This window comes from Panthera onca, chromosome B1 (assembly GCF_046562875.1).
Source record: "Panthera onca isolate mPanOnc1 chromosome B1, mPanOnc1 haplotype 2, whole genome shotgun sequence".
Taxonomy (NCBI): Eukaryota; Metazoa; Chordata; class Mammalia; order Carnivora; family Felidae; genus Panthera; species Panthera onca.
Window position 1 is genome coordinate 35,469,093 of NC_138342.1, and position 11,402 is coordinate 35,480,494.

An 11,402-nucleotide genomic window follows, 5' to 3' on the forward strand; every position below is an offset into this window, starting at 1 on the left:
CCAAATAGGTAAGTTCTTAATGGAAGAGGCAGAATGGCACAGAAACTAAAGAATTACTGAATCCTAGATTTTTATATACTAAATTAGACTAGCCAAGCAGACAACTACAAATGTGGTCTATGTTTCAAGCCCAGTTCAAGTGGAGAAGCCAAAGAAAGATGCTAAGGGTGAGTTTTCTTCTTGTCCTTGATTACAGACAGTATGTCAAAGAAGTATATAATGAGGTGATTGTACAGAATGAATGGTTGGATGAAATCAGATGGTGGAGGAGATAAGGCAGAAAGAATTGCAGAGCCCAGTTTTGAGGAGAGGATGAGGGGCACGTGAGTGCTACATATTAGACGCTGATATTTACGATGATAACACTGTTGACCCATTTGCTGTAGGAATGTATGACACCGAGTTCATTTTCCATGCTGCATATTTGATTGTGTCTGTTAGAGTCAAGTTCTCTGGCTGATGCCCTCCAATAACTCACAGCAGGTGTTTGCAAGCCAAGGTCAAGTGTGCATTCTGTATTCCTGAGACAGAGGAGAATTAGTTGACCCACAGGAGTGGAAATTAGGACCTTTGCCTCATTGGCCCCCCATGTTACCAACAGAGCTAACCAGATACAGGCTACTTGAAAAGGAAAAAATTAAAATAAAAGATAACTTTGGCAGCAACTATATGGTAGTTTTCCAAAGAATTCCATATGACCTACAAACTGCAAGGGTACTTAAAAATTTTCAAAACATTCTGGGTGGCTAGTAGAGGTGATAAGGGGAGTAAGAAGGCAGAAATAAGACAAGAACAATTCTGTGTTTTCTTTGTTCTCTAAAACCCTTTCCCCCACCAAAAGAACACATGGCCACGGTGCAGCAGCTTACCATTTTTCCAGGGTCAATTCACTTTCCGTGCTGCTCTAAACCCTGCTGAAAGCCAGCTCCTTGGGGAGCCCCAGGAATTGGGGCTGGCCTCTCTTCAGTCTGCAAGCACTCAGAAGGAAATGCCCCTTGCTGAGAAAGGGGTGGTGTTGGGGGGAATCCATCTACTGTCAAGGAAGTTTCAATTAAATACGGATGCCAATTAATTTAATTTATATTTCTGCATGAAAAATGTCATTCTATAATACATACACTGGAAGGATGCCAGGAGCCCAGGTTAATAAATTACATCTCTACTGACATAATATGGAATCACAGACTAATCGGATGCTTATTAAATGCCCACCTGTGCTGGGGGCTGCACCTTGTAGAAATCCAGCTGAAATAAAGTCTCTCCAGCAGGGCCTGTCCCTATACTATGATCGTCTGACACCCACCCTTATCCCCCTCTGCTCCTAGCTTTGGGGCATTTCTCAGGAGAGCAACTCTAAAAGCGAATAATCAATATTCAATTGCCAGTGGTTATGAATGGGCGCATTGAATGAATAAGGGAATGAACGATGGAGAACTGTAAATAATCCACTCAAATTAATCAGGGCACAGGCCCATTCTGGTTAGCAGGAGACTTGCCATGATTATTTGACTATAGATTCAAACCAGCTGGTGGTGGGTAATACCTACTATTTCTGAAGCCGCTATCCTGAGCCAGACTGCTACATGTTTTATTTCGAACCCTTACAGCAATCTTTCAGGGTAGGGGTTATTCTCTCCCACTCTCCTCATGTCAGAGACATGGAAGCTGAGATTCAGTAAGCTGGAAAGGGCCTTGCTCAAGGTCACATGATCAGAAAGAGGCACACTCAAACCCAGACTCGTCTGACTCTCAACTAGAATATTCTTTCCACTGTGCCGGCTGGTTTTCTCTGCATCATTGTTCTGTTCTCGTAGACAAGTGTCGCCACCGTCTCCATGGAGGATCGTTGGTGACTGCTCTGTTCTGTCAGTACTTGAGCTACATTTACAGTTAAATTACGGGAGCTGACTCTTACAAACACCCCCTGCCTCAGAAATTTACAGTGCCCTCCACTGGTTCACTCCCAGGTACTCACTTGTTGCAGCGCTCTATAGTAGTGAGACAGATGTCACTCAGTTGTCACAAGTTCTCAACCAGTCACCTATTGTTTACAGTCATTTGTTTGCTCAACATTTACTGAGCACTCACTGTGTACCAGATACTCTGCTAGGTTCCCGGATGTAATAATGAAAAACAAGGCCAAACTAACGGGCAAGACAGATGTCCTATCTTACAGTGAGATATGGTAAAGGCTATGACATCACTAAGGGAGAACATTAATTTTGCCATTTATTCAATCATGCACTTATTCCCTCTGTGACAATTTACTGAGGCTCACTCTAACATGTGTGTGCTGGGACAAGAATAGACCTGGAGGCCACCAGCCTGGTCTGCCCTGCCCCTTCCTTCCCACCTCAGACTCCATCTTGCACTGCAGGGAGCCTCTCCTGTACAGATTTGGACTCCGTAGCCTGTGTTTACATGTTTTTAACCATTTGGCCCTAGAACCACTTATGACCAGGAAATGGCTTCCGTGAACCATACAGGTAAGCTTGAATCTGGAGGCGAAGCTGGTATCTTAAGGCCCAGAGAGTGAGATAGAAAGTGAGGAAATAGGCTTTGGTCAGGTCCCTTTGGCTCCATTCATTCCTACCCCTGTGGGTGGGGGCAAGGGCAGAGGAGGCCCAGAGGGGTGCTGAGGATGGTCCTCAGACCAGCCCTGGCATCACCTAGAAGCTTTTGGGAAATGCAGAATCTCTGGCCCCTCTGGAGACCCTGGGAATCAAACTTACATTTTAACAAGCCCCCCAGGTGATTCCTATGCACCTTATGGTTTGAGAAACACTATTCTAAGGGCACTATGTCCAATCTCCTCTTCATAAATGACGACTCTGAGGCTGGCTAATGCACGGGGCAGGTGGAGGGACCAGCTGGGAACTGGGCTGCTGGGGGCTGGGAGTACACTTCTGGGCACTGTGCTATTTATTCTCCAGTGGTGGATATGTGCTAAAGCAAATTTGAGGAAAAATACCTTTCTAGTAACTCAGATTGACAGGGTTGTGGAATAAGAGATTTATAGTGAGTGAGTGACTCAAGGAAGAAAATTCCATTAAGTCCTGGGCAAAGTTATAAAAGGAAGGTAGGTGATAAGAAATCACTTCAGGAAGGAACTTCAGGGGAGGTTGAACACTTTCTGTTTTCTATTTTATTCCTGGATCCAATGCAAATGATCTGGAAAGGATTTCCGTAGCCAAAGTGACTTGTCCTTTAATTAATTTATTAATTAATTAATTTTTCACTTCTGCATTCCTTTGGCCTTGTCGCCTCCCTTTCCTAGTACATTTTTATTCCAACCCTTTCCAATGCATTCATTTTGCCTTCCTTTTCTTTACTCGTCTGTGGTAGTTTCATGCTGCTATCAATTCTTATCGATGAAAAATAAAAGAACACTTGCATACGTAGCTTTTCTTCATGCATAAAAATAGAAAGAATTGCATTTCAATTTTACAAGTACCCTTCACGCAGCTACAATGATGAACAGATTGCCAGTTGTGTTTCAGATTCTTCTATTCCACCTTCCATTCTCCATTTCTTCCCTACCCTCTCTTTATTTCCATCCCTTCTTTCCTCCCTCCCTTCCTCCCTACTTCCCTCTTTCCTCCCTCCCTCCCTTTCTTCCTTCCTTCCCTCCCTCCTTTCTCTCTCCCTCTCTTTCTCTCTCTCCCCCTTTCACTCTTTCTTTCTCTTTTAGTGGTGTTTATTAAAGCAAATTCCAGACATCATACCATTTAACTCATTTCCTATAGAATTTCCTGGAGGCAGGGCCACCAGAGAATGTAGGCTGAGGAAATGATCCCTTATGATTGTGTTATTCACCAAAATATGGAATTTGTGTTACTGAGATAAGGAAAAATATAGAATTTCCCAAACCTCCGCATAATACCCCAGATGGTATAGATTTTATTTTCCATCTCTCTGTCTTCCCTCTAGAGTCTTCAAGGGGGGGGGGGGGTCTAAGAGAACTTTTTAATCCTCCTTTACTATTAAAGTAATAACAGAATAACAGAAAATTTGGATGTTTAAAAGATACATATTCTTTTAGTATTCACAAAGAGCATTCTGAGAACATCAATTTTGCAGTTTAATTTGTCAGTGTAAATTTGAGGAGCTCTTTCACGTCAAAGAACCAAACACATTTCCTCCCCTGGGCACACCCCCTGAGCTGATTGTTGTAAGGCACCTGGATCTAGATATGAAAGCGTGGCACACAGTTGCTCTAATATTCACACGTGTCCGATCTGTGGAGTATCAAGTAACTCGAAGGTTTGGTTGTTTTCCATGAGTAAATATGCAACTAAATTGGAGTAAAATGCCCTCTAAATAAGTCAAATAGACAGGAGCTTTGAATGAGGGAATTCATTACAGTTCATGTCCTAAGGAAAAGAATCCCACTGTGGCACGGAGAATGTAATTAATGGGAGGTGAGCGCCAACAAATCACTCCTTAAAATATTAATGCTATCAAAGAACAGCTGGATCATGAGAGAAACTTGACCCTTGGGGGACTAGCAAACGCTGCTGTCGCAGAACTTCTTGCAGTTGTGATGTAATGGAATTCCTTTAAATTTAACAAAAATAATATAAAGAGGTGTGGTTCTGGGAAAGTTATTAGCAGTAAACATGTCTTTGGGGTTTTATCATCTTATTATGATCACTAGAGCTCACTCTTGCTGTGGTTCTAAATGACCTTTTCCCTTAATTGCTCAGGATATATACAATCCAAACAACACTCCTAACACACAATTGAAAAAAAAACACACACAACTTTAAGTCTGGCAAGGACATTTTTTTTTTTTTTTGTAAATAAAAACACTGTACCCAAGAAATTTCTGCAAAAACAATTTTTCAGTATGCTTAAGTCAAGAAAAACTGTCCCATTGTATGTTTGTGGATAAAAGCCTGGACTTAATGTGGTTTTATTTAATAGTTATTATTGTCCCGAGCAATATGTATTTCTAAGACAGCAATATAGTAAAATATTTACACAGTCCTACTTACCATCTGAAATGTTGGGCATTGTTTTTACGTTTTCATAACTAACTGCTAATCCCAATATTTAAATGAAGGAATCAGAAGAAATCGTTTACTTGGAATATACTTGCACTTGGATTTTAAGAAAGAAACCGTTTTATTCAGAGTTAAAAAAAAAAAAAAAAAAAAAGCTTCTTTGAACTGTGGATCACGGGGAAGCCGCGGGCGTGGTAAATGCCTTTGACCGCACACTTTTTATTGCTGGTGCACAGCAAACTTTTGTCTCTTTTGTTTCACTTAACTTGCCGACATCTAAATCAGTGGCACGGGCATTCAGAGTGTTTGACAAATTGGTTGAGATACGTGGAACATATTCACACATAGCAGTAAACGATGAGAGGAAGTTCAGGACGCAGTAAAAATAAATGCCTGAGTTTAGCCTAGGTTTCACATAACATCAGTTTCATAAGGCACTTACGCCGCTAAAGGAGCGGTGCCCCCGAAAATAGCACACAGGGGACACATCATTTAAATAAATGTGTTTCTTTGCCGGAACAGAAGTTCAGATCTGCTCAATTATCATTAATTTTGTTCCCTTATTTCCTTTGTGGGCGTGAACGAAGTCGTGCTTTTTGAGGGTTTTCGAGCTGCCCTCGGCTGGTGGAGGTGACCGGCGATTCTTCACCCGCCCGCACGCAGGTTGGGGGGCTGGGGCGGGGGGGGAGTGCGTGTGTGTGTGTCTGTTTGTGAAAACGTGCCGTTCCTCTTAGAAATGGAAACTTTTCGGTGGAAAACTTAGTGCAAATGTCGCCGGCCCCTTAAAATCACATTGTCCTTTCTGAACCCTTAGAACAGGTGTCCCAGGATCGAGTCCGCATCTGTGCAACAGGCGACGGAAGATTCGACAAAGTTCAGTCGCCGCACCCGCTTTTTATTACACCCATACACGGCAACCGCGCGTCTCCACCCGCGCGCCGACGCGCGTGGATGGCAGCGGAAACCCGCAGCTCTCGCACTCGCTCTGCGGAGCTCTGTGGGCCGAGCGAAACTTGGGGTGTGTGTGTGTGTGTGTGTGTGTGTGTGTGTGTGTGTGTGTGTGAAGGCCTGATGCCCGCACGTCCAGAGCTCAGTCCTGGGGGAGCGCGGTGGGCGGGGGGAGGGGGGGCCGGGAGGGGCGGAGGGGGGCGCACTAACCAGAAAGCGCAGGGGCATCGGCGGCCCGCGCCGCGCCCCCGCGGTGATTAGCTCCAGCGGCGCGACCCGGGAGGGCGGACTCTTTCTTAACCCTCGGCGTCTCCCCCTCCCTCTTCCTTTTTAAAGGACGCCTTGCAGGCAGAGCCGTCAGCAACCGGGAGGCCGTTTGTACTTGGCCGCAGCGGGGCTGACTCCTGCTCCGGTGACAGACAGGGGCGGGGGTGCAGGGGCCGCCGGTCCCGGGCGCCTGCACGTGGGGATCTCGAATTCTTCCTCCTTCGGGCTCCGCTCCGGATCCCCGGCGACGGCCCCGAGGAGGGGCGCTGCGTGGCGCTGGGGTCGCCCGCCCGGGACGCGATGGCTCCCTTGAGGAGCGGGGAGGGCGGCGGCCGAGGGTTCAGCGCGCCCCTGGCGCGGGTCGCAGTATGAGACCGGCGAAGGGCGGCAGTAGCAGCCCCAGCAGCAGCCTCTGCCGGCGCCTCCCGCGGGCCCTCGCCCTCCGACCCCGCGCACCATGCAGACGCCTGGCCTGCGGAGTCCGCCGCGCAGCCGCTGCCTCCTCCCCGGCCCCCGCTAACCCCCGCCAGAGGGGCCTCGGACGCCGCGGCCAGCCGCCCGCGCCGCGCCCCGGGGGAGGCGGCAACGAGGCGCTCAGCCCTCCGCTCTCCGGCCGCGCGCGTCCCCCTCCCGGCCGCCCCGGGCGCCCAGCGGCGATGGGGGCGCTGCTGGCGCTCTGGCTCCTCCTGGGCTGGCTGCGCTGGAGCCCGGCGGGCGCCCAGCAGTCCGGAGAATACTGCCACGGCTGGGTGGACGTGCAGGGCAACTACCACGAGGGCTTCCAGTGCCCGGAGGACTTCGACACCCCGGACGCCACCATCTGCTGCGGCTCCTGCGCGCTGCGCTACTGCTGCGCCGCGGCCGACGCCAGGCTGGAGCAGGGAAGCTGCACCAACGACCGCGGCGAGCTGGAGCACCCGGGCATCACCGCGCGTAAGTGCGGGCCCTCGGCCTCAGCCCGGCGCCCGCGGGTGTGCGCCCCAGGCGGTCCTGGGTCTGCGCGCGTTGGAGCGGCCAAGGTGGGGGCATCGGGGCCGGAGCGGGTGGTCGCGTTTCGGGTCAGGCGCCCTAATTGCTTTGCAATCCCGATTCCCGCCACGCGCGGTCTCCACGGGTCGGCCCGAGGAAAGTTTGCAAGGGACGGCGAAGACCACAGGGCTTGCACCCATTGACCCCGGGCAAGACAGTAGTAGGTCTCGGGAACGCGGGAGGTCAGGGGAAGAAGCTACCGGGACAGCGCCAGGTCGGATTGCGGTTTTCAAGGGCGGTGGAGGCTCCCCATCGAGCGCCCGGGTCACCCGGGGAACTGCCGGCGCCCGGGGAACTGCCGGCGGCGGGGGCCGCAACTCTTGGGAAGCGCTCATATGCAGCCCCGCAGGGCTAAAGGAACTACAGCCACGTTTATCCTCACTCCCCACTTTTTTTTGGTGGATCTTTGGTAGCTATCCTAAGCCTGTGTCTCGTTCTCCCGACTTCCTTTCATTTCTCTGCATCGAATTACCCTCTCCGACCCACCCCCTATTGTCACGCCTTTCAGAAATGCCCAGGTCCTCGAGGTGGAGATTTAGAAACCAGGGTCGCAGGGGCTGCCCGCCCCCTATTCTCCTGTCGGAAAACACGGGTCAAATTTCCGCTCACTTCAGAGCGGAATAAATCAAGACCCCAGCAGAGGAACTTTACACCTTAAAAAAAAAAAAAAAAAAAAAGGGAAAGAAAATAAAGCTTTCCACCTGAATGGGAACGTCTGGGAAACCCGTTGGAGCTTGAGGCGATGGTTTTACCGGTGGAAACCCGGGGAGCGGGCGGAGCTAAGAATGGGTGACACCCCAGAACGCCACAGCAGAGGTCTGAAGCGGGCACCAGAAGTTCCCCGGGAAAGAATTAATGGTGCCCGAAGTCCCCCCACTCCACCCCAACCCCGCCCGCAGAGAGAGTAAGGACCCAGAGGAAAAGCAGACCCTGGTTTGTCTTAGAACCCCATTATACTCTCAAGGACTTTAACTTCTGGTGGATTGGGGAATTGGTTTCTGGAGAGAAGATGCTGGGGGGAAAGCAGAGAACTCAAGGCCATCCTGGTGTGTTAAAAAAAAAAAATACAGACTCGTTCCCCTGGCTTTCCTCCACTCACCCTGGGGGACCCATTTGCTTTCTGCACAGACTTTAAGAGCGCAGTCTGCATCGGGGATTCCGTCCTGGGCCTCCAGGCTCCGCCGTGTTGCCCAGGCCAGCAGGAGAGAGGGCAGCATCCACACTCACTGAGGTGCGGTTAGCCAAAATCTCAGGGACCTTGGCCTGTGACTGCCTCTTGCCAGCTGGGTCACTTGGGCAAGTGACTTAACTCTCTGGGCCTCTTCTCAGCTCTAAAATGCATGTATTGCTGGGGCGCCTGAGTGGCTTGGTGGGTTAAGCCTCCCATCTCAAGGTTGGTGGGTTCCAGCCCAGCATCGGGCTCTGTGCTGACAGCTCAGAGCCTGGAGCCTGCTTCGGATTCTGTGTCTCCCTCTCTGCCCCCTCTCCCCTCTCCCCTCTCAAAAATAAACGTTAAAGAAAAAAAACTTTTAAATGCACATATTGCTCTCAGAGGAGACAAACTGAATTAAGTGAGTGTATGGATGTTTAGAACAGTGGGGGAGTAAGTGGCTGGTCAGTCACGCTCCCCTCCCCTTCCACAGGGTGCTACTAAACATGGCAGAAGGGGCGGTAGACGGTAGAGCTTACACCGAGGAACCCCCAACCCTCGGGGTTGATAGTTCCCTGTCCATCACTGCTTGTGTGTCTTTGGGAAGGTCAAACATGAGTATGTTGCCACATCTGGAGAACAGAGTACCATGCCTTCCTCACCGAGTGTCCAGGAGAGCTGACTCAGGTCATAAGTAAGAGTCAGGCACACAGTAGGGTCTTAGTTTAATGCAGGTTTTCTTGGTCCTACTTCTAAGCTGGAGGCTGCATCCAGAGGTGGCCCTATCAGACAGGAGAGACACTTGGAGAATGTCCCAAAGGTGCCTCAGGGGTAGGAGATTTTATGTCTGCCGTGCACAGAGAGAAGAAAATGGGTTTGCTCTGACGGAGGGATGCCCTCATGGAAAGTTGGGGCCACCAACACCAAGAGCTACCTCATGATCTAAGGTTGGCCAGACCTTCCCACAGTTTGGGTGGAAATTGAGGGGAAGAGGTGTGGCAGCTGGGGTGGGCATCCCAAATCATTTCCAGGAAGAAGTGTCCAGAGATGACCATTTAAGATGCAGTCACAGACACAGTTCGTTTGGGCCCACTATGGAGTTCTTTAAAACTTTTATTTTTATTTATTTAAAAAAACTTTTTAATGTTAATTTTGAGAGAGACAGACAGAACACAAGTGGGGGAGCGGCAGAGAGTGATGGAGACACAGAATCTGAGACAGGCTCCAGACTCTGAGCTGTCAGCACAGAACCCGACACGGGGCTCAAACTCACGAACCACGAGATCATGACCTGAGCTGAAGTTGGACGCTTAGTGGACTGAGCCAGCCAGGCGCCCCTATTTTTATTTATTTTTTAATGTTTATTTATTTTTGAGAGAGACAGAGAGTGAGCAGGGGAGGGGCAGAGAGAGAGAGGGAGACACAGAATCTGAAGCAGGCTCCAGGCTCTGAGCTGTCAGCACAGAGCCGGATGAGGGGCTCAGACTCATGAATTGTGAGATCATGACCTGAGCTGAAGTCAGACCTTAACTGACTGAGCCACCCAGGCGCCCCGTGGATTTCTTTCTGTGGTTCTTTCCATAGTCTCGTAATGGAGGGCTCATTTACAGGCCTGGCTCTCTTTGCTTAGATTGGAGATTCTTGGATGGGAGATGAATTTTCAGCCTCGGAGATGGGTCAGAGCCCTCAGTGCCCCACTGTGGTAAAACTACCAAAAACCTGGGTTTACATCCAGAAGTTCTGGTAACCAAAAAACTCACACTTTCCCTCCCTCCAGTGCATGAACAGGAGGGTAGATTCTGTCCCTTCTGACTTCCAGATGTGCAATATAACGTCTAATTGCTAACAGAGGCTACAGTATCAGTTTGCTTCCTCCCTGCTCGGAGCAAGAATATTGGGTCATCTCAGTTTGCACTTTAGAGGTTACCAGCTCTGAGAGGCTGGGCTGACAGCGGTGGTCATACTGGGTCACTCACCTCCCCCCCCCCCCAAAGGTGCCTGGAGTTTGGGAGACTTGTCCAAACACCTGTGTGTGTCTTTTTTGTTTTACCTTTTAGAGCCCGTCTACGTCCCCTTCCTCATCGTTGGCTCTATCTTCATTGCCTTCATCATCCTGGGCTCTTTAGTGGCCATTTATTGCTGCACCTGCTTGAGACCCAAGGAGCCCTCACAGCAGCCAATCCGCTTCTCACTCCGCAGCTATCAGACGGAGACCCTGCCCATGATCTTGACTTCCACAAGCCTCAGGGCACCTTCCAGACAGTCCAGCACGGCCACCAGCTCCAGCTCCACCGGGGGCTCCATCCGCAGATTCTCCTTTGCCAGAGCAGAGCCGGGCTGCCTGGTGCCCTCCCCGCCTCCACCTTACACCACGGGCCACCCCATCCACCTGACCCAGCCATCCGGTTTCCTGGTGTCACCCCAGTACTTCGCTTACCCTCTCCAGCAGGAGCCCCCGCTGCCTGCGAAGAGCTGCCCGGACTTCAGTTCCAGCTGACGGGCCACAGCGATAAATCCAGCCCGTCGTACAACGGCAGACAGGTGGAGTGCTGTCGCCATTGCTGCAAGTATTTCTGGGGAAATTTCCCTGGGAGCCGGCGATGTCATGGAGGAATGCGCTAGGAAAAAACAGCGCCTTCTTAGTCTTAAGGTTCCCAGCTCCCATCACAGAACGGGTGCGTTAAGAGAATTGCTTTCTGGCCTTGAAAACGTGGTGATTATTACATTTCAACTTATGCTGCTTTTATTCAAAATAGGCACCAGATCAATTTACAGTTGCAAACTGGCTGAAAATGTATTAATTAGACAACTCAGCTATAATGTTTAGGAAAGGCCTACATGTTCTTTTGAGTTGTTTAGTGAGTCTTAGTACAAATATATACATAAATAAGCAAAGTAAAATACCTGATAGTAATTATTGAAGGTTCTCTTAAAAAAAAAAAATTAACAACTAAGCAACCTGAAGGGACAGTGAGCAACCCATTTACGATTTTGGGAGAAAC

General features: G+C 49.7%; 1 protein-coding gene across 1 annotated transcript; it reads left to right on the forward strand.

Annotated features, from left to right (window-relative positions):
- Nucleotides 1-6,470: 6,470 nt before the first annotated feature.
- Nucleotides 6,471-11,010, forward strand: SHISA3 (shisa family member 3). The gene is made up of 2 exons (XM_060655142.3): nucleotides 6,471-7,154; nucleotides 10,458-11,010. The coding sequence occupies exons 1-2, from the start codon at nucleotides 6,590-6,592 to the stop codon at nucleotides 10,895-10,897; spliced, it is 1,005 nt and encodes a 334-aa protein (XP_060511125.2). The 5' UTR covers nucleotides 6,471-6,589; the 3' UTR covers nucleotides 10,898-11,010.
- The last annotated feature ends 392 nt before the right edge of the window (nucleotides 11,011-11,402 follow it).

Excerpts from the sequence above, each read along its gene's own strand:
- SHISA3 (XM_060655142.3), top strand. The coding sequence starts at position 6,590 with ATGAGACCGGCGAAGGGCGGCAGTAGCAGCCCCAGCAGCAGCCTCTGC. Across the intron at positions 7,155-10,457 it reads GCACCCGGGCATCACCGCGC|AGCCCGTCTACGTCCCCTTC; the intron begins GTAAGTGCGGGC and ends TTTACCTTTTAG.